This window comes from Peromyscus maniculatus, chromosome 15 (genome assembly GCF_049852395.1).
Source record: "Peromyscus maniculatus bairdii isolate BWxNUB_F1_BW_parent chromosome 15, HU_Pman_BW_mat_3.1, whole genome shotgun sequence".
NCBI lineage: Eukaryota > Metazoa > Chordata > Mammalia > Rodentia > Cricetidae > Peromyscus > Peromyscus maniculatus.
Genome location: NC_134866.1, coordinates 74,836,218 through 74,859,072, shown reverse-complemented (window position 1 = coordinate 74,859,072; position 22,855 = coordinate 74,836,218). Strand labels below are relative to the sequence as shown.

The 22,855-nt window shown below is 43.5% G+C and overlaps 1 protein-coding gene and 1 non-coding gene across 2 annotated transcripts in view; both read left to right on the top strand.

Annotated features, from left to right (window-relative positions):
* The window catches only part of Sv2c (synaptic vesicle glycoprotein 2C), a 186,942-nt gene that overhangs the window by 26,026 nt on the left and 138,061 nt on the right, over positions 1-22,855 (top strand). The window contains exon 2 of the mRNA XM_006985749.4: positions 21,042-21,724. Coding sequence (XP_006985811.2) covers positions 21,145-21,724 — 580 coding nt within the window. The 5' untranslated portion in view covers positions 21,042-21,144. The remainder of the gene's footprint in view (positions 1-21,041; positions 21,725-22,855) is intronic.
* LOC121823005 (U6 spliceosomal RNA) lies at positions 3,615-3,719 on the top strand. The gene has a single exon (XR_006064300.1). It is a non-coding gene; the product is annotated as a U6 spliceosomal RNA (small nuclear RNA).

Below are 22,855 nucleotides of genomic sequence, written 5' to 3'. Positions count from 1 at the left end.
GGCTCTTCTGCATTGATTCATAAGTGTCATTCTCCATGATGCTTCCTCTTTTAAGGGTTTTACAATTCTGCCTTACTGTTTATTTTGGATGCACATAACTAATTTTAAGAAGCAAGAGAAAGTCACAAATTTCAAATAAGGGACAATTTAGGTATTTTTCTTTCCAGTTTGACTTTAGGGATTTTAACTTCCCGTTAGCTTAGGGATGTGTTGTTGCTTTCCTATGAAAAATGAAGATGCTTTTATAGATCACAACATAGCAATTTAGGTATTATCCTCAGCTAATTTACATAATTAAGATTCACAGGTGTACCTAATAACAAATGCCATTATTGCAGTCTTTCTGTTTTGCCTCTGTGTTATGTGATTTTTAATATTCAAAGCATCAGCTTGCTTTATAAATTTCAATTTAAAAGCAAACAGAAAACTCAGTGAGGTCTCACACATGTGTCTACATCTCTAAAAATATGCATTGACTTTATTCCAGATTTATTGATTTTCTTTCTACTGTTTTCTTTTCTTCTTCTTTTATCTCCAGAGAACCCAGTCTAAAGATTAACCACCCGTTTTTACTAATTCGTGGGCATCTTACTGGAATAAAGTTATATTCATTTCCAAGACTGCTTTAACTCACTTGCAGCTATCATATTAAAAGTCTGCAGAGGGGCAATGGGATAAATACTGTCTATAAACAGCAGTAGATGCTTGCAAGTTTGTGATGACCATCACTGAGGTTTGTCAGGACGGGCTAAGGAGCTGGCCAGAGTGCTGAAATGTGCGACCAGCTTGATTTACGAACATACAGGACAGCATTTCCTCAGGGAAGTGTTTATTTGGTTGCGGAACTGAAGCTAAATCCAGGGGATAATTCTCAGCACCCATCTTCCTTCTCCAGGCAGCAACCAGGCTAATTATTAAGAAATTGTCTCTAGGCTCCAAATCTACCTTTGTGTATTCTGTTTGTCGTGCTGGAAATGGTGGTCACAGCCTGGATTCATGAGACAGCTCTGTATCATGCTTGGCCAAGAGGAGATAAGAGAGTCTGGATGAGGGGGAAGGGCCTCCCTTTCTCATTTGCTTCCCATGGGCTTCTGCTCTGTGGAGGTTCTTGGGAGTGGCATGCCTTAGAAAATCTCTAATCGCGACAGTGGCATACTTTTGCTTCAGCACAGAATTTCAGTTTCCACTTTCCAAGATGGTTGAGAAACTTCCTGTGTGCATTGAACAGTGTCCTCTCCCCCCCCCCCATAAAATCCATGTCCTCTCAGGACCCCCAGAATATGGCTTTCTTTGGAAATGGGGTCTATGCAGAGAAAATAGTGAGGATGTCGCTATACTGGAGGTAGGGTGGGCCCTAAATCCAGTGACCCATGTCCTTACAAGAAGACTACATAAAAGAGAGACAGAGACTGGAGAAAAAGATCATTATCCATGAAGTGCCAAAGATCACAAGCAGCCACGAGTCATCAGGGAGGTGTGGAAGAGATTTCTCCACCAGGGCCTCCAGGAGGGCATGGCCTGCTGACACCTTAACTTCTGATTCTAGTTATGCAAGGATAAGTTTCTGTTATTTTCAGCCATGACATTTGTGGTAATTTGTACTTTGAAAATGAAAGTGCTGCCTTGTATATACCCACCACAGTCTCAAGCAGATAGCTAGCATCCTCCTGTTAGAGCAGGGATCTAAAATTCCTCTCAGTATCTCTTCTTGGTCCATCAGTCCAGTCAAGAGCAACTGCTTTTTGAAAGTCTGATTTTCAGATCTATGGGCCCTTCCTCTAAACTTAGTTAAGAACTAAAATCCCTCACCTTTATTCACCCACTTCCCCATCCTGAAATCAGAAGGTGATATAATTATTTTTCTGGCAGCTGCCACCTTCATGATACCTTTTCATCTTTTCGTTAGTTGTTAACTTAATCATTATTTATGTTAAATTTTGTCCATTCACTCTCTTGTTTCGAACCTGACAATTGGATAGCTCTTTGTTAGGTTTTCATATCAATGCCCAGTGATGTCACACTCTTTGTCTTACCCCTTCTCGTTTGACATTGGTGGCATATCCTCTTCCCCCTGGCCTCATAGCCTTCACAAGCAGGCTGCAATCCTCTCTTCTCCTCTAGTCCCCTTTCTCCCATGGTGTTCTCTTTTCTTCTGGTGATTTCATTCCTTGTTTTGTCTTTAAAATCCAGTCATCTGCATCAGCTCCCAAGTACTTACCTCTGTCCCAGACTCCTGTCTGCTGGCTTTCATCTTGGTACCCACTTCTCTCTTGGCTACCTATCTGATGGATATAAAAGCCAAACTCCCGACCCTTCTCTATACCTCACACCAGTTCCTGTTGCTTCTTTACCCTTCCTGAACTCTGTGGATGGAAAATACAGACTCCACTTTCTCACTTTCTTCTCAGCCTACCTCAGGAAGTCCTTGTGCCTTTAGCTTAAAATTATAACTGGAATCTGACCACTTCTCACCATGTCTACTGCTGCCCCCCTCCCAACAATTGTCTAAAAGCTTGACGTACCAAAGCCACTCCTCTTTGGTATCTCTGTTCCTGTCCTTGTCCTTCAAAGATCCAGTGATGTAGTTGGAGCGGTGCCTGGAGTGAAGTCACAACACATCTCTAGTCTGCTCAGGACTCTGTGAAAGCCGAGTCCTTACGTGAATCACTGCCTTTGTGAGTTCACCCTCTGCCATCCCACTTTTTACTCCATGCCAGCCTCACTGTTGGAACCCTCCTGTTCCTTTGATGCACCACATGTACTCCTCACTTAGGGATTCTGCTCTCTCCTTTCTGCTTCAGACATTCCTGCTCCATATATCATTTCAAGTGGCTCTCCTCTCCTATAATTTTCATCTTAACAATCCCCAGTTGAATTATCTGATTATAGCTACAGCCTGATCTCTCCTTCAGTCTCCTTGCTTTATTCCATTTTTTTCATAGTATAGATCACCTTCCATAAACTATATGCTTTGTTTTCATGTACCAATTATCTTTTCTTCTACTGTTAGCATGTAAGCTTCGTGAAGCAGGGATCTTCCTCATTGTGCCTGAAGTGTACTTGACACAAAGCAGAAATCTGTCAGAACACACCCAACACCAAAAGAATGGAGGCGTTCAGAGATTAACAAGAGCTCAAGAGATGCATTGTAACCTTGAACTAATGCAGGCTCCCCCAAATGAAGTCACAAGGGGATTAAATGCTAACAGAAGAGACTAAACAGTTTAATGGAAAAATTAACAACTCTAATACTTAACTTCTTTTTAAAAAAATCAATGAGCATTTCAGAAATGAAATGACTAATGACATGTTTGAAAGCTTCTTCAAGAATAAAATGGGGCTGCAAAATGTGAGAATTAGGCTTTTTGCTTAATTCTGGCATTGGACAATGGTACAAACTTGATTCTCTTGTAAATCTAAATGTTTAATATACAGTTACTTCTGTGAGTATAATGCTAACCTTTAGGTCACTAAATACAGTTTAGGAAACATCAGTGGGCTGACCCAGGGTCAGATTTTACAAAGTCACAATCTAAATATAACGAGTAAATAATAGTTCTCAAATGACATGTTCATTCAGCAATGTGTTGAGTGGAGAAGAAGTGATTCCGTATGTGCTGTCTGGAAGCACATGTACTGTGCCTGGAATAACACAGAGAAGATTAACATGGTTCCCACACAAGGGTGACATCCAAAGTAGAGAAGCATCCCGTATTTTAAAATAATTATAAATAAATAAGAAAAAAAGAATTGAAGACTGATTGCATAAGATGTATGAAGAGTACTTAAGGAGCCCTTTAACATTTCTTGCAGAATTAATTTTCATGGTGCTCTGTTAAGATTGGTCACATTTAAATTCTTTATTCTTTTTTGTATAAAGTGTCTCATTGTGAATTCTGGCTGGCCTAGAACTCACCATGTAGAACAGACTGGCCTCAAACTTGCCGCAATTCCTCTGTCTCTGCCTCCTGGATGTTGGCATTATACCCAGGTGAACTACCCATAGCTAAAATATTTTGTTTTTGAAGTCAGTAAAACATTTACAGATCCTTTTAAACTTTACAGAAAATCAAAGTATGTAAAAGTCACACCTGAAGAAAAGGTCATCCACACCTAGTTTATGCAACAAAGTAGGAAAATGTTAGAGCTATTTGTTTTTCATATGTTTTTGCAAGTGTTTGGCTCCACAGAGTGCAGGAAACCTTTCTGGGGTGGGCTCTGGCCCACTTGATTGACAGAGTCAGCAAATGATCATAAGATGAGAAAGCAACATTAGGATATTTTAAAGCAGGGTTTTTGAAATTCTTAGTTTTTTGAAATAATGACAAAGTCATATGATGAAAGTAATGCACTTTACAGTTACAGAAATAAGATGGGGATGGTGTCTTCCATGTAAGAATAAAAGAAGAACTGAGGCAGTGGTCAGAATATGGGAACAGAGAGATGGGGGATGGAGACAAGGCCAGATTAGACATGAGCGACATATGCAAAAGTTGGTCTCAATAAGTGCGTTTTAGTGATGTTTATGGAACGTTTCTGGGCACAGGGGCTTTTCACACTTTGTTCCTCTCCATATTTGTGCTAGATGGTTTTACGTCAACTTGACACAGGCTAGAGTCATCTGAGAAGGGGAACCTCCACTAAGGAAATGCCTCCATAAAATCGGGCTATAAGCAGGTGTGTAAGGCATTTTCTTAATCAGTGACCGATGGGGGAAGGCCTAGCCCATGGCAGGTGACGTCATCCCTGGGCTGGCGATCCTGGGTGCTAAAATAAAGCAGCCTGAGCAAGCTATGGAGAGCAAGGTAGTAAGCAGCACCCCTCCACGGCCTCTGCATCAGCTCCTGCCTCCAGGTTCCTGCCTGCTTGAGTTCCTGTCCTGACTTTGATGATGAACAATGATATGGAAGTGTAATCCAAACAAACCCTTTCCTCCCCAACTTACTTTTGGTCATGGTGTTACATCATAGCAAGGGAAGCCCTGAGTAGGGCAATATCCTCTTCTGCAGAGTGAAGTATTCATATTCTGTAGAGACTAATTCAGTTTTCCTCGGGTTTCCTTGTTAGCATTTAACCCTTCATGGTAAGAAAGACTGTATTTTCTGTTTTCTACCTGAAGCCTCACATTACGCTTTGCTGTTTGACCTAGGGATCCTATGGATATACTGTCTGAGTCCAACATTTCTCCCATAAAGAAAACAGAGATAAATAGTTACATTTGGTTAATTGTGGTTTTTATTTTAAGTAGATTTAGTTGTTTAGCATAAAGAGGGATTGGCTGACTTTGGGCTCTCCGCTGGTGTTTTCCACTAGCTCAACATCATCCTGTTTGACCTGAGAAGTAGCGTGATTAGCTGAGGGTCCCTGCTAACTGGCAAGCAAGGAGTGTGAGTGAAGGCTGTCCTTCCCTTTATCCTTTTGATGGTTCTTGTGAATTTATGATTATGGTATCAACTAACATTTTGTTCTCATGAGAATATTCAAAATGACAATGTGTGTTGGAGAATCAGTTGCCAAGGTGTAACTGTTTTTAATGTTATAACACATGACTGATACCTGAGCTTTCAGTGATGCGGGCCAGTGTAAGAATGAAGTCAGGGAAAGTTCTGGGATCCTTTTCATTTGTGCTTGTAGTTGGTTCTCTCTTTTTCATAAAAAAAAAAAGTGTGTGTGTGTGTGTGTGTGTGTGAGAGAGAGAGAGAGAGAGAGAGAGAGAGAGAGAGAGAGAGAGAGAGAGAGAGATCTGTGTTCATGTATACATAAGTCATGCATGTTCAGCTGCCTGCAGATGCCAGAAGAAGATGTCAGGATAACTGGAGCTGGAATTACAGGTAGTTGTGAGCACTTGATGTGGGTGCTGGGAACTAAATTCATGTCTTCCGGGAGAGCAGCAAGTGTCTCTGAGGCTGGAAGGACCTGTAAGTCTCATTTTGGAGATGTGTCGGGAAATGAGTACAGAATCAACACCAGCAACATGTATTACACATTTGATCAAATATGAGTTTATTTCATGTACAGTCAGTTCTCTTTGAGATTGCTATGGGTTAAATTGGGTCTCCGTGATATGTGCTTTGAGACCCAGATCCCAATATCTATGCGACCTTGTTTGGAAATAGGATCTTTGTGGCCACTAAGGTGGAGAACCAGCATTGACTGGTAGACTTATGGGAAGAGGGGAACTTGGGCACAGGCACACGGGGAGCAAATCCTATGACAGCTGAGGTGGAGAGTAGAGCTACACAGAGACGAGAAGCACTGGGGACCCGTGAGCACCATAACACACTGGGAAATGGCAAGCTGAGAAGCTCCGAGGGTTTCGGAGGGAGCCAGGCCACGCCAACACTGCGATTTCCAACCTCCAGAACTGTGATATCATTGCCTTGTGGCTTGAACACACTTAGTGCTCTACCCATACGAAGTAGTTATGAGGGCCAAAGGTGATGGTGTGGGTGGAGTATTTTATAAATGCTATATGCCATGCAGATGACACCAAATATGCCTGTCCCCACACCTGCAATGACTGACAGTTGAAACCTGGCCATATCAGTATCAGTACCATGCTGCATGAGGAAACATTTTAGGAAAAGAGGTCCGCTTGGTTCTACCTACCTTTAGAGAGCATTTGGGGAGGTGGGGGCTCTCTTTGAAAGAATTAGAACCCAAAGCATTTTCAGCAGATGAAGGCATTTCCGTCCAGTAAGTGAATAGTCCACTCATTGTATCTTCGTTGTTTTGTTATGTTTTCTGTTTTGTTTTTCTAGCCAATAAGTAGGGCAGCCCTCCAAACCCCCATGTCTTGAACGTCCTGTTGAAGCCTGAGTCAGTGATCAATTTTGTGACATTAGATCTTCTCATTTTGGGTGACAACTATAACGTACCATCCACTTTCAGCATGCAGTCTCTTCTACGTGTAGCCAAAGGGGACAATGGGCCTGCCTGTCCCTGCCTATGCCCCAGACCCCCTTGTGTATACCCTCCAAGCAATGTGATTTGTATTCTGGTAAGGTGTGATGGGGGGTTCCTACTTGAGAGTGGCTGTTTAGGGTACAGGCTGTACCTTCTTCTCACTGGTCCCCTTGCCTATCCTCCCCTGCCGCCATTCAGTAGGGACTGCTGACCCCAGGCATCAGAGAATGTGTAACAGAGTGAATGTCACTGTGACCTGGGCGGGGCGGGGCTGGGCAGCAGGGGGGCGGCAGCAAGATGAGTTCCTTCACTACTGTTGTGTTAAAATCTAGATGTGTCTTTCTCAGAGAGTCACACAATTTCCATACGACTACATCCAAGGAGGGCTCTTCACGATGAGTGTGAAGTAGAAGCTCAGTGTGAACTGTGTGAGAGTCTGGTGGGAGATAAAGCAAGGTTCCCCTGCAGGGGGGATGTGTTTTGTCCTTTCTCCTTCACACCGTACATTTCCCTGTAGGGCTGAGTTGACTAGTTCCCACTGCTGGATCTAGACACCAAAGATGGAAGCAAGTCCCTTCCTCCAGCAACACTGGCCATGAAGCTGCTTTTACCTTCCCACGATGGGATCAAGACAAATCCAAATAAATGTCTCCTCCTGGCATGTGTGCTGCTCTGTGGTGTGCAAATAACCTTGATCATGAGAGGAAAGCCTCAATCATTGTCCAGGAAGCTTTCTCCGCATTGGTGGGACTGGAATCATGTTCTATTCCTGATGTGTCTCGCTGCAGAGCTCCTCAGTGCTGATCCCAAGGGATTCTTCTGGAGGATGCTTTGCTAGTGAAGAGTTCTGAGGTCTGAGTTTGGTGATGCTGCATGACCCTTTCTTGGAGGCTCGTGATCCACATTAGCATTTCAACAGTTCTGAGAAGGATAGCGAAGAGGATTTCGCTTTGCCTGAGCATGTCCGTCAGTCATCTGTTTAACAAATTGTTTTATATTTTTTTGGATGTTAAAATTTAGATGAAAATGACACAGGGTATGTCTCACTTGTCATGGGGTGTATCTTGTGGAGTGTCAGACAATGAACAGTTAATTAATATGTACTACGTTGTCAGATGGAGATATGATCAAGGGTACTGGTCAGGGAGTGGTGATGTAAGAATGCTGTGGTTCAGGGCTCTATGCAGTGCCATGTTTAGTTTGTTTATTTATTTTTGGAAAGTGAACTTAATATGTCGGTGAGGGTGACGAACATTCCAGAAAGACAGAATAGAGGTGCAAAGACTCTGAAGCAGAAAGAGATTCTGCATGTTAGAGGTCAGTATGGCTGGATAGAGAGGAGCTGATGGTGGACAATAAAACCAGGAGGCTTTCAGAGGGGAGCAATGTTTTTTGTCATGTGATTAAAATGGATTTCTGTGACTGCTGTGTTGGGAAGAGACACCAAGGGGACACAGATAAAGCCAGAACCAGAAAGGCAGAGAGGAGGCCCTCAGAGTATCTAGGTGGCATGTGATATCACTTGGAGCAGGCAGTCAGCATCATATGGGTCGAAGGTAATAGAGGTGACATACTTGGTCACAACCCCTCCCTCTTTTTTAAGGAAAACTTTTGAATTCTTTCTTGTGATGGATTTGGGGGAGCATTGTTGTATATGAGCAGTTGTCTTTCTATTGATCAGGAATGAGCTTTCCTATGGTGCCAATCTGTAGTGAGCTTGGAGCCCCCAAAGCTAGCAGAACATTTTGCTTTTGGTACATGTGGCCAAAGGTGAATGACACCTGGCTCTAGAAATAGGACCACTTGGGTAGTCCCAGAGAGCACTGGAGGTCTTTTTTTAATTTTACCTGCATCTAGCATGGGTGTGTGCAAAAGGCTCAGCCTATGTTTGGGTTGTGGGCTTTGTTGTTTATTTTCAGCTATATTGAATTTTTATTATGTGCTTTCATTAGCCAGTGAACACCTCTACTTGTCTACCTTTGGGCTAATTAGCTCAACTTAGGATCTCTCCTATGCCATAGTACCAACGTACAGATCAAATGACGTTGTAAGACAGTTGTCTTTGCATGGTCTCACAGGAATGAAAATCCCTAGATGGAGAGTACCTAGAAGCCTTTATTTGACTTCTTTGAACTTACAGTTGGGTGCGGTCTACACCCATTGCACATCAGGTCACATAGTTGCATGCAGTGAGCTTTGAGATTGCCTTGGGCTCTAAGAATCCAAGATAAGCCAAAACATGGTCCCTGGCCTTGTAGAACTTTGACTCTGTCCATTTGGATGGATGGCTTCTGACTTTTCTTGTGACTATTGCTTTGGAAGCAGATCTGTTCTTGTACACTGATGTAATATTCAGTACCCCAGGTAGACGGCCCTAAAACCAGAAGTCCCTCCTGTTCTCCAAAATATAACTTTCATAGCCAACCACTGAGCTTAAACATTTACAACTTAAACATTGCGTTGAATTGTACAATTAAGAAAAAAAATAGCTCAGAGAGGGGTGAAGCATTCCATCATTTTTTTTTTTTTTTGCTGTGAGAGAGTTCGTTTAGCAGCTCTTTTCTCCCAGGACGGTAATGACTTCACTGGAAAAACAGAAAGGAAAGCACTCTTTTCAGTGGTTCCTTTAACATCTTATATTGTGCGTGCTAGTATGCTTGTGCATGTGTGTGTGCGTGCACACACACGCGGTTCCTTGAAGTAAAGACCTGCCTCCAAGCTTGTTTCTCAGGACACAGAGCTACTGTGCACCAGCTGAACCCTGGCTGGAACACAGAGCACCCAGTACGGCCATGCTTCACTGTTCTTACTTTTTCCACGCTCTGTGGGGAACGTGTGCATCAATAAACTCCCTGGTCTCGAAGCTGCTCCTCCCCGGGGCCATGGAGTACCTGTGGGGGTGTTCAAGGAGGCTCTGACACCTCCTTTCCAGAGGCGGCAAGCAAGGGAAACAACGACGTGGGCATTCCGTAGGGACAGTGCCCTGGGGACTTGGTCTCCGTGCTCAGGTGGTGCTGAAGTAAACACAGGCGGCTGCTTTCATCCACACCTCCAGGAACCTGGCAAACTGAAATATTTACCGAGTAAAACTTAGACAAAGTGGAAAGGGAGCGCATGTCATTTCCAGGCAGTACGGGGAGGGGAGGGCAATGCCCACTAGCTCTAGGTGGCTGTTTTCACATCTTGTTGGCATTCCCAGGATCATAGACTTAGCCGAGGTCTGGGGAAAAGTCTTTGCTCTAGTCAGAGTAATAGGGAGGAAGCCAATTTGACACACTGGCTGTGCTTTAAATTGGACCAACAAATATCCTCACCACATTGCCCTGGTTCCTGCAACGGGATGGACAGGCAAACAGGCATGCTTATTAGAGTTTTCCTTTGTAGGTTAAACCTTAGGGGACCTGGCCATGGTCGTCCCTGGGGAGAGTGAGTCTCATCTCCGTGGCCCCCAGTTGTGCTTTCGGGGTGGGGCGGGGCACGGCCAACCTAACCAGTCATCGTTGTTCCATTCTAGAAAGGAAATTGCAGCATCCCTCCTGTGAGGGATGAATTCTGGCTATAGGTTACATCCTTCCATCCTTTCATTTCAGGTACACTAGCGGCATTCGCCGGCCAAATGTTTTAGGCTCTACAAACACACTGTCCTTGCCCATTCTGAGCCTGTGAGGCTGGGAAGACAGCAACAGTGCTGGGACCCACGCATGTGTCTGATTCATAAACAAAATCACCTCTCATGTCTAAAACTTAAATCATTTCCGCGTGTCTGAGCCACCTGCTTCCTTGGGGGATGCTGAGTTCTTGCGAGGATTTGGGAGCAACTGAGCGCCTGTTGCGTTGAGGTAATAGATGGGAGGTGTGGCTAGTTTTAGTTTTCCATTTGGGTTAAAGTGATTCCTGAGATGAGTATTTGGCTGGCTCTGTAGCAGCCTTTAGACACACAGGGTAGAGATGCCTAATTTATAGATGGTGCTCATTTCTTTTCCTTCTGTTTCCGCTGATAGGCAAACAAGAGGGAATAAATGACCCCAATTTTGCCATGATACTTATGGAGCAGCTCATAGGCACTGCTGGGGTTCTCTTCCATGGCTTTGACTTTTCATCTGACTGTCCCCCTTCCTCTAGTCTACCTCTAAGGACATTAGACACCCGGAAGTCACTGATGCATCATGACATGGTTGTAGTCACAATAAACATGTCTACACCTGTCGAAGGGAAGAACTAACAAGATCAAGGAACAAATATTCTGTCTCCAAAGATTGGGTGGATCAAATCCTAAAGGAAATCCTGTATTTTTCTAGATCCTAGCACATCCTGCTAAGGCTTAAATGTCGCAGCTTAAGAGCTTGACCCCAGAGTGCCGGTCAGGAAGTAGTGGAGTGTGGAAGGCATTGCGTCAGTGTGGCACTACCGTCGGAGAATTGATGTTGGTCTCCTGAAGGGAGTTTGTGCTCCCCAAAGTGGGTTCTCATATAAAGAGCAAGTCTGGCTCCTCCTTGGTCTCTGGCTTCCTGTCGCACCCTGGAATCTTTTCTTCCTGCAGCCATTTTCCTGCCTGCTTGTCTGCCATGCTGTGGCACAGCTAAGGGGCCCTTGCCAGAGCTTGAGCAAACGGAGCGGCACGATCTTGGGCTCTCAGCCTCTGCAACTCCAAGCTAAACAAATTTCTTCATTTTATTAAGTAGACGGATTGTGCTATTTTGTTACAGCCGTGGAAAATGAACTAATGCATTTCCCGACTCTATGCTCAGCTCAGCTCAAATGCAAGGTTCTTTCCATAACCTTCAGGGCCCCTAATGGTCTGTCCCTAGTCACTTTTCTTCATTCTCTCCCCCTGACTCTGGTTAGCTACTCACCTTCTCTACCTTTCTCCACCAACGGCCCTTGCTCTTGCATGCTGTTCCCTGTGTCTGAGCCCCTGGGTAACAGCATGACTTACATCCTGGCCAGAGTCAGCTCGTATTCAAGCTTCATCTTCCAGTCAACACTCCCTGGACCACTTGTCCTAGAACACCTCTGCCACTAGGTAACGCTGCATCATCCCTCTGGGCAGCCATTAGCTATGTGTGGTTGTTGTGATTCAAAGTGTTCCTTTCCTGTTTTGACAACACCAATATAAGACATCAGAATGAATTGCTCCATGGAACTGCTCTGAGTCCCTATCCTGCCTTTTTTTTTTTTTTATTTCTAGGACTCACTGCTGCGTGAAAGTATGTTTGTTTATTTCATTGTAATGGCAGAGAAGCAAATTCTATACAACCAGGGACTTGGTGTCTTATTCAGTCTCTGATTTTGAGCTCCTAACATAGTGCCTGATATATCACAGGCTCTTAATAAACATTGAGTGATTGATCTTTTAATCCATGGGGAAATAAGCAAGAGTCACAGCAACTAGTCTGCTGCTCTTCCCCACCCCAGTGACATGTCTTCCAGGCCAGGCTTCCTGGAAGGAACTCGGCTCCTGGTTTTGCCCATTGAGTTCATCACATGATTCCCGAGTCCCAGTGGAAGAGGCGCATTCACAGATGGCCATTTCAAATCAGGCAGTCGCTCAATGCTGGGGAACCATCTGCCAGAATGTCATTGGTCAATTAATGGCAGTGAAGGAATGCCTCTCTGCTATTTAGGAGTAGGAATTCAGTTGTTTGTTGTTGTTGTTTTTTTCTTCCAGCTGAGTGTTCTTCATAATGGGGATTATTTGGATTCTCTTGGGGCATCTAGTCACCAAAGGGTTATAGGAGATTAGTGATGACTTGGAGGCAAAATCTAGAAGTACTGAACTCTTTCCAGGATCAACTGAGGATGCCCTGGGTCCACGTCCCACTTCCTCCCACAGAGCAGTGTCACAGAGCATGGTATCAGAGAAGGGCCCAGGAGGATCTAAGATGGGGAGCTCAGCAAAGACTCTGTTCTCAGACTTCCCTTCCTGAATTACCACCTAGTGAGTCTGACCCAGTCTTTGCAGCCCACCTCATCTGCTCCACAACGGATTCTCTCACAGATGCCGATGAAAAGCAAGGAGATGCTTCTAGACCCACTGATGCCCTGACGGGAACAAGAGCCTGTGGCCAGATTATACGTCATGGTTCTGAGAAACCAATAAGCAAATAAACAAATAAATATAAATGTTTTAAATACACATGTGTATGTATATATGTATGTATGTATGTACTTGGTTCATTAAAAATTTGGCACAATAAGGAACTATATGAACTTGTCTGAGTAGCATTAAGGAAGGCTTGGATAACATTTGCATGAGATGTCTATCATTAGACTTTTTTAGTTCTGGAATTAATTTGTAAATTTAGTGCAATATTAATGGAAATTTCTTTGAAATAAATAGCCAAGCAACTCTAAAGTTTATTTGGAAGACAGATTAAAATATTAAAAATGTACTTTTCAAGGATGAGTCATGAAAGGAACATGCATTGGTATAAAATAAGAAGATAAAAATATCAAGCTAGCGAAGCTAAGAGTCGATGAGCATTTCCGAAGCAGAACAGGAGTCTGAGGAGGCGTTGACACATGTAAGAACTTCGTTTCTTGTCTGAGGGATATTTTAATACTGTTTCTGAAATATTTGGTAGCTAGCCCTACCTCATACAATACACAAGTAAGTCACAGAACTAACCATTAATTAAACTCAAACTAGAGATGCATACTTTGGAAGCTCCACAGGGCCTTAATAGATTTGCTAACAACAAGGCAGAAAATATGAACAAAGAACCTAGTCAAGTGGATGATATAAAAATGATTTATGTGGGAGAGGAGAGAATAGGGGAACCTGTGGTTGATAGGTAGAACTGAATGGTATTGTAAAATAAAATAAAATAAAATAAAATAAAATAAAAATTTAAAAAAATGATTTAATAGCTACTCATGGCAAAAAAAAAAATCACCATAGATAAGACCATCTTAGAAAACTATGTATGGCGCACACAGGAGCTTCTGTTTCTCTTAAAATCCAGTAAGCAGAAGACTGCTAATGTCTTGTGTCTGCCTTCTAATTGCACAAAGTGAGTGACTTGACATTTGTCTTCTCCCTGTTAGAGAGGCCAGAATCCCAGCACGGAGGTGTGAGCAGAGCCAAAGTTTCTCTGACAGTGGATCCCCCCGTCCTCTCAGGGTGGGCGGGTCTAGGACCCCTAGGCTTCCGGCTGTTGCTATAATCACTACGGCTTCCCTTCCATGTCTTCTCTGTCCTTTCACAAGGACAGTTGTCCCTGGATCTACAGCATAACCACATAGTCCAGGGAGGCTTCATCTCAATATTTTAACACAATTACCTATTTTTTTCCAGCTAAGATACCATTTATAGATTCTGGTGGCTAAAACACGGACATGCCTTTCTGGAGGTGACCACTAAACCTACTGTCAACCCCAAACGAGAATGGCACAGGATGAACATTTTCATGAGAGATGTTCAATTTTACCAGCAGTCAGATGCAACTTAAAATGATAAAAACATGTTTTTCATTCATCTCAACAGCCAGTTCCTGGTATAGGAGAGAACGCAGGACAATAGAGCCCCTTTTTAATCTTCCTGGATGACATACAGTGGTTTTTAAATTGCCAAAATGAGGTTTTCCTTTTGACCTCAGGAATCCTCAGTATACATCGCTAAGATTAAAATAATAAAGACAGGGATGGAGAGATCGCTCAGCTGTTAAAGGCTAGACTCACAACTAAAAATATAAAATAATAAAAACAACCTAATGGCAGGAGACAGGTCAGGTGAATTACAGCCCAGTGCAAATTAAAGTGGTAGAATAATATTTAAAAGCAAGAGAAAATTTCAATATCAAATCAGGTTATGAAAGCATCCACCCCTGGACCAGGATGATGGACTGAGTGCATTGCCAGTCGCCTCCCACCCCTATACCCTAGTCAATGCCCTGGGTAATATTTCAAAATACCATTTAAATAATAATCCCCAAAGGGCAAAGAAATCCTCAGGGGATAGAAAGGGGGAAAAAAAGAAGACAAAGATAGCATGGGACTGAGACTGTGTTGCAAGTTATGACTAGTGTGTGGTTAGCAGGCGATCTAGGAGCTGGGGATACACTGTCCACCCCTACATGGTAGTAAGGACAGCTTTAGGCATCTATAGGCAGAGGTTAGAAAATGCCACCCAGCCAAGATGGAAACCCCAGGCCTTCCAGCATCTGTGCACAATTGAGAATCCAGAGCTACTGAGAGCAAATGGTGGGCAAACTAGTTCAGCAGTTTGTCACCCCTTTGGGGCTGGAGCAGAGCAATCACGAAGTCCTGTAAGGAAAGCAGAAAACACATGGGAAGCTTCACAGAGCTGCATCCTCCCCTGAAAGGAATCTTTTTTTTTATGTTGTATTTTTTTATTTTATTTTATTTTTTTCAACCTGAAAGGAATCTTAAGAGTGCTTCTGGATTATTTTTTAGACCTGCTTTCACTTTTAAAACTTATTAATGATAAAGAAGATTTCATTTGTGTGATTGTATCTATTGATCAAATATTAGGAAATAAACCTGAGAATGTTTTTCTTGAACACAAGAATCCACAAGGACACATCCCATTAGCCATCAGGGACAACAATGTCACTACTTATCCATGAGGAAACATCCCATCAGCCATCAGGGCAGCGATGTCACTACTGATCAGGCAACTCCTGCAGATGGCCACTATCCATTCATGAACTTTTGAGAATGAAATCAAACAACAGCTTTCTGCTGTTATAGAACCTCACAGTGTCCTTGAATAATCTTGGGGGGTTTCCTGGAGAGCCAGCCCCAGGTGACATTCTGAGAACTACTACTGTAGAAGGTATGCTGACAACCAAAACTTGCTACACGTTAGGATGAAGTCTTGTGTGTCTTGAGATAGTCACTGACCCAACAAGTAGGAAATTTCACAGTGGAAGAGTTATAGATGCTAAGGAGATCAGTGTTTCAAATCCTCAAATACATGTGTTCAGTGTGATCTGACCAGCTCCGTGCTCATCCCTCCGCACAGTCTAAATGTTGGAAGTAGAATTGCTGATTGTTAAGAATGACTATCTCTGGGTTGTAGAAATACACATCTGTCTGTCTATCTCTCTCTCTGTCTGTCTGTCTATCTTCTATCATCTGTCTGTCTGTGGTTCTGAATTTTCAAATTATTTCCCCAGGACATCTGCTATGAGGTAATATCTTTTTTTTTCTTCAAAAAAGGACACCAAGTGGAGGTAGATTTTGGAAGAGTTGGGGAAGGGGGGAGAATGGAGAGTGAATATGATCAAAATGCAAAGTATAAGATTCTCAAGGATTTAATAAAATATATTTAAAATCCTTTTCTCTGGTATTTTTATTGTGATAAAATAAATGTAACATAAAAATTTTCATTTAATCATCTTTAACTGTACACTCACAATATTCTCCAACCATCATCATTGTCCCTCTTCATAACCCTTCATTTTGTAAAAATTGAACCTTTTTATGCTTTTAATAGCAGTTCCCCACTCCTCCATTCTCCCTGCCCCAGGGAACCGAGTTTTTTCATAAGTCCCTCTGCACATTCCCTGTATACCAAGCATTTGCAAAAAGTCTCGATGATTCCCAGGCTACAAGGCGGTGCTGTACCAAAGATTCATTTCCACCACAGGCTCACAGTTTCACTAAAAGGTGGTTGATATGATGCTTCAAAGGGTAAGCTGTGGGGTACGCCTGCCCAATTTGATATTTTTCTCCCATGAGACAAAGGCTGGCTGTGTAACCCAGTCTGGCCTGACATTCACTGTGGAGAGAATAGACTGGCTGCTGCTATGGGTACCAGTATGCAGTGAGTGCATGGTGTTTTTAAATCTATGGAAAGGCACATGTGAAAAAGATGCACTGTAGAGCATCTGAAAAACATACAAGTTTTAGGGAGGAAGAGCATTCCAAGAGCTGTTTATGGTCCTGATGTGGGGGGAAAGAGTGAAGGTAAGGGGCTTTGTGGACAAACAGAAACTTGTACGGACATGTGAAACAGCTTTAAAATACTGTGTGGCATTACTAGATATATGCTATTTTGTTAACTACCAAAAGAGAACACACACACATACACACCATACACACACATATACCCTCACCATACACACACCACACTTCTTGTCAGAATAACTCTCATCGATATGTAGAGGTCACCCTTTCTATATTTGTACAAAATGTGCACATCATTGGATATATCAGATGTCATTGATATAGTTATTTGTTTTAAATGTCACCTTTAAAAATATAGTATCGATCAGCTGTGGGTGCTATGGCTCAGCACAAGGATTGGGAGGGGGGGGTTCACACAAGAATGTGAAGACCGGGGGCTCTTACTCAGTGTCAGAGCATTTGCCCAGCACATTCAGGGCCCCGAGTTTGATCTCCAGTACTGCCAATAGAAGAAGGAGAATGACATGCTTGCTGCACTACCCACATACTCCTGAGGCTTTCTCATCGTGCTCCTTGGCTTTTCTTTGTGTCTTGTTTCCACATCCAGCACCTTCCTCTTTTTCAGGGGATTGCCTCTGAGGTGCTGGATCTGCTTTCCCTTCTATGCAGAGAGCTGCGAGGCCCTGTGTTTCAGGGTCACCCTAGGTGCCCTTAGCTGACACTTGATGGGTGTGAACATGTGAACGGGTAGAACCTTGTGCTTGAGTGAAGAACAGCCCTCAGGCATTACTGCTGTGGGATGGTCTTTCTGTCTGCTGTGAATATGTGTTGCTACCATTAGTTAATAAAGAAGCTGCTTTGGCCTATGGCAAGACAGGTTATAGCCAGGCAGGAAATCCAAGCATAGATACAGGGAGAAGAAAGGCACAATCAGGAGAGATGCTGTGAGTTGCTGGGGGTGGGGGATGCAAGATGTAATAGAATACAGGTAAAGTCACAAGACACATGGCAATACATAGATTAATAGAAATGGATTAATTTAAGATGTAATAGCTAGCTAGCAATAAGCCTGAGCCATAGACCAAACATTTGTAATTAATATTAAACCTCTGAATGATTATTTTATAAGGTGCTATGGGGCCAGGTGGGACACATTACTTCTGTCTGAAGTCCTTCTGAAAGACTGTGCTGAGGTCTTCACTTACATTTTAGGTCTTCTACTCACAGGGTCCTGTCTGACTTTTTCCAGCCACCGCCCCCCCTCTTTCCCAAAAGGTGTGTGTCTGGCTCCCAGTGTGCGCCTCTGCTTCTGAGAATCCTGATTTCATAGATGTCAAATCTGTCCAAACACAGTGTGAACTGAAAGTCTCTTAACCCTCACAACAGCACGGGAGGACTACCACCTTTATCTCATGGCAAAGGAGTCCTATTTGAGTAAGAAAGAATATCATCATATGTCTTTTACAGATTGTGGAAGTTTCGAGGCTTTGCCTAATTTCCTGCCCTCTTGATCACTACACCTTGTTTAACATCATAATTTTATCTCTAGAAAGACAACCACCATATTGTGATCATTTCCATGAACAAACAAGCCCGCACTTGGGAATCACTATCCATTTAAAGCTATCATTGATTAAAAAAAGATATCCTTAACAACCCCAGCTCCTTTTATTTTAGAGCCCACAATATAATTTAGAGAAGAGTTGGTGAGACCGTTTTAGTACAGAGAGGAAAAGAATAGAAATCAGGCTGGAGCACTCACTCACACCCCAATGGGAGCACTAAATGAGGCAGATGAGGTGAGGGCGCAAGCCTTAGGCTCAGATCCATCTGCTCTGACAAGCCCTGTGACCCTGGAATTGTTCATCCCTTTCTGCTTTACTGTTCTCAGCTGAAAGACGTAGAACACAACACTTATTTAATAGGAGTGAAAGAATTTGGAAAAATGTAAGGGTGTACATAAAATGCTTTATACCTACCTGGTATAGTGTACACTAAACTAAACTGAATTTGTTTTGGTTTCCTTTTTTCTTTTTCATTTCACTTGTATATTTGTAGTGTGTGTGTGTGTGTGTGTGTGTGTGTGTGTGTGTGTGTGTGTGTGTATGTGTGTGTGTGTGTTCACAAGCATGTGTGCACCCATGCATGTAGGAGTTTGGGGCTAATGTTGGAAATCTTCCTTGATGAGTCTTCCACATTCATCTTTGAAGCAGGGTCTCTTAATCAAACCCAGAGCTGACCAATATGGCTCGTCTGTGTAGCCAACATTATCTAGGGATTCTCTGTCCTCTATCATTGGAGAATAGGGTTACAGGAATGCTACCACCCAGCATTTCCATGGATTCAAGGGGTCTCACACCAGTCTTTTGCTCATGCAGAAAGTACATTAACTGCTGAACCATCTCCCTAGCCCATTGGTTGTCACTGAAGTTTGATTTTTATCAGGGCTGGTGCACAGGATGTGTCGTACTGTCATTTGTTTAGAAACAAAGGAGTACTCCCTGCAAAACATGAATGATGTCTTAAGATGATTGTGAGCCCTGGCCATACCTGGTTAGGAAACTTCACTCTGAGAACTGCTGCTTTCAATCCAAGTGTGGCTTTTGTATTAGTTAGCATTGCATCACTACAGCAAGTATCTAAGAGGATTTTAAAGGAAGGATTTCTTTTAGCTGCGTTCCCGATGTTGTAATCTGTGGTCAACTGACTCTGGTGTTTGGGAGTCTGTGACCAGACAGAGAGAGCATCATGGCAGAAGTCTGTGCTAGAGCAGAACTGCTCACCTCATGGGGGCCAGAAGCAGATAACAAGTGGGAAAGAGAGGAACCTGGTACAAGAGTGCCCCCAAGGAAGGAGTGGCCAACTTCCTCAGATAGGACCTGCCTGGGAAAGAAACATCACTTCCAACGTGCCATCGAATTCTGCATCCCCCAGTGTCTATACTCGAGGACAGTAGAGATAAAACTTGGAGGGCTTTATACACAAAGCAGGTGGAGGTGTGAAGGCACACCACACCAGGCTTTCCTCTTCCTGTCCAAGTGCGGTGAGCTCTGAGAGGGAAGACCTCCACAAACAAAATATGTGTTCTAACCCCGTGGTTGTCACATAAACTCACTTGATTACCTGCCAATTTCCCACAGATGCAGCCGCTGTGGGAAGGGGGGTATTGCGCCCATTTGGAGTGCCTTGGGGGTCTTTTGTCAACAGCGTACATGGGGGTGGGGACAGTGCAGTCTGACGGGTGGAATGACGGTCTGAGCATTGAACAGCGAGCTGCTCAGTGTAAGGAAAGAGAGACCAGGGATTCTTCTGGTTCTCCTCCTGCCGTGACGTCACTGTGTGTAGATGTATGTCCGGTGAGTCCGTACCTGTCTGTGTGTCTTGTGAGTCAAGATACATCTTTACATCTTTTTAAAAAAATATTTTTTAATTCTTGAAGAATCTCCTACCATGTGTTTTGATCATAACCATTCCCCTTCCTTCAGTTCTTCCCAGATCTACCCCTACCTCCATACCCACCCAACTTGGTGCCCGCCCCCTTTAAAAAAGAAAAAGAAAAACTTGTCCAGTCTGAGTGCAGCTGTGCTGTCCAAATACTCAGGTGTAGGGGCTGTCATAGAGCAGGTCGGTCCCACCGGAGGTCATTGTCTTAAAGAAAACTGACTCTGCTTCTCCCGGCAGCTATTATTCACCAATTGTTCCTCAGCTAGGAGTAGGACTTCCTGGCTACCTCTCCTCTCCCACCCCCGTCTCATGCTGAGACTTTTTCTAGCTTGAGCTTGCCCAGGTATTATGCATGTCGTCACAACCACGGTGGTTTCATGTGTATAGCTGTCCTGTTGTCGCGGGGAAACGGTTTCCTTATAGTCCTTCAGCACCTCTGGTTCTTAAATCTTTCTACTCTCTCTTCTTCGATGATCTTTGAGTCTTGGGGGAGCCTTTTGAGACAGGATGTGTTGGTGTTTTCAAAGCTGTAAGGTAGTCAGCTTCATTCTCAGTAGAATACCTCAGTCACGTTACCCTGACAACAAGAGTCTTTCAACAGTAACAACTGGGCTAGCTACTCCAGGTGTGGGACGCACTTGAACAAAGAAGTTTCACAGTGTGCTCACGTGTGTGTGCAATCGAAGCAGGAAAAGTGCATGCTGTGTCTTTCTACGACCATGCGGGGTAGTGAAAAGGGCCCAAGAGCTGGGTGGTGGAAGCCCTAGGGAAGGGACTAATGTGCCTCTCTCCTGCTTCTTCTTCTTCTTCTTGTGCAGCTCTATTCTCAACCACAGGTGGAGGATGCTCTTCCAGCTGAGCTGCTGAACACTCCGTCCGTGGACACTTCCCTGCTGCGCCTTGGCCGTCAGCTGAGACAACATGGACGACTCCTACAAGGATAGGACTTCACTGGTGAAGGGTGCCAAGGACATTGCCAAAGAGGTGAAGAAGCAAACCGTGAAGAAGATGAACCAGGCCGTGGACCGGGCCCAGGACGAATACACCCAGCGGTCCTACAGTCGGTTCCAGGATGAAGATGACGATGATGACTACTACCCGCCTGGAGAAACCTACAGTGGGGAGGCCAATGATGATGAAGGCTCGAGTGAGGCCACAGAGGGTCATGATGAAGAGGATGAGATCTATGAAGGGGAGTACCAGGGCATCCCCAGCATGAACCAAGGGAAGGACAGCATAGTGTCTGTGGGACAGCCCAAAGGAGATGAGTACAAGGACCGCAGAGACCTGGAGTCAGAGAGGAGAGCTGATGAGGAGGAGCTGGCCCAGCAGTATGAGCTGATAATCCAGGAGTGTGGCCATGGCCGTTTCCAGTGGGCCCTTTTCTTCGTCCTGGGCATGGCGCTCATGGCGGATGGTGTGGAGGTGTTTGTGGTCGGCTTCGTGTTGCCCAGTGCAGAGACCGACCTCTGCATACCGAATTCAGGATCTGGATGGCTAGGTGAGTGCTTTATGTCGGTGAGACAGTTCTGAAAAAATGCTTTCTTTGTTATGGAGCACAGAATAAACAACTCTCATCTAGAGCATTGCATTTTTCCAGCAATTTTTAATGAAATATCTTATAAATGCAAAAAATAATTAGAGAAATTGTGTAGTGAGCCCCTGTATAGAATCTTACCTGGGTTCTGTAGATTTTTTGTAATTCTGTAAATTTTGTGATGATTTCTTCATGTTTTCTATATTCATCAATACAACTTATCTGTGTGTATATTAAAGTAAGTTAGAGAAATGTATTTCAACCTACTCTAGGAAAGTCATGTGCCATTTAATGAGAAGTGCATCACTAATTGATATGCAAATGTTATAAAATCTACACATACACATAGCTCTGACATCACTAGCAATACAATCTTGTAGGTTACTACTATGAATATAATCTTTCATTAACCAACACACTAATATGTTTCACATGGGTACTTAGCAATATAGAATTGCATTGATGTCTCTCTTTTTTTGGGGGGGGGCCGAGGGGGGGAACAGGGTTTCTCTGTGTAGTTTTGGTGCCTGTCCTGGATCTCACTCTGTAGACCAAGTTGGCCTCGAACTCACAGAGATCCACCTGGCTCTGCCTCCTGAGTGCTGGGATTAAAGGTGTTCACCACTGCCACCCGGCAGGCAGTGTCTCCTATTTTGGCTTCTAAGGTAGAGCTGGGGATATAGAGCACTTGCCAAGCATGTGCAGAGCCCTGGTTTCGATCTTCACTATCTTTATAGAAAACTCACTTAATGCTCTTCTAAATCGAGGTTAAATAAACTCATGAACGTTGATTCCAGATATTACATCTAATACTGTCACTTATTTTTAGAACACTGATGCTTTTCCTCCTGTGATCTATGAGAATGTTTGCTCTTTTTTTCCAATTAGCTTTACACATAGAATTTTCTGTAGGAGATTTTAAATTTGTTTTCAGGGTTTGTACCTTCATACCTAAGCTGGACAAACTTCATTCTCTAATATGATTTTAAAATTGACTTCAAATTTTATTAATAATTCAGTTCTGTGTGTTGAGATATGACTTGTGTATGGTGTCTAGACAACAGATTCAATGTTTATATTCAGTTCACCATGCAC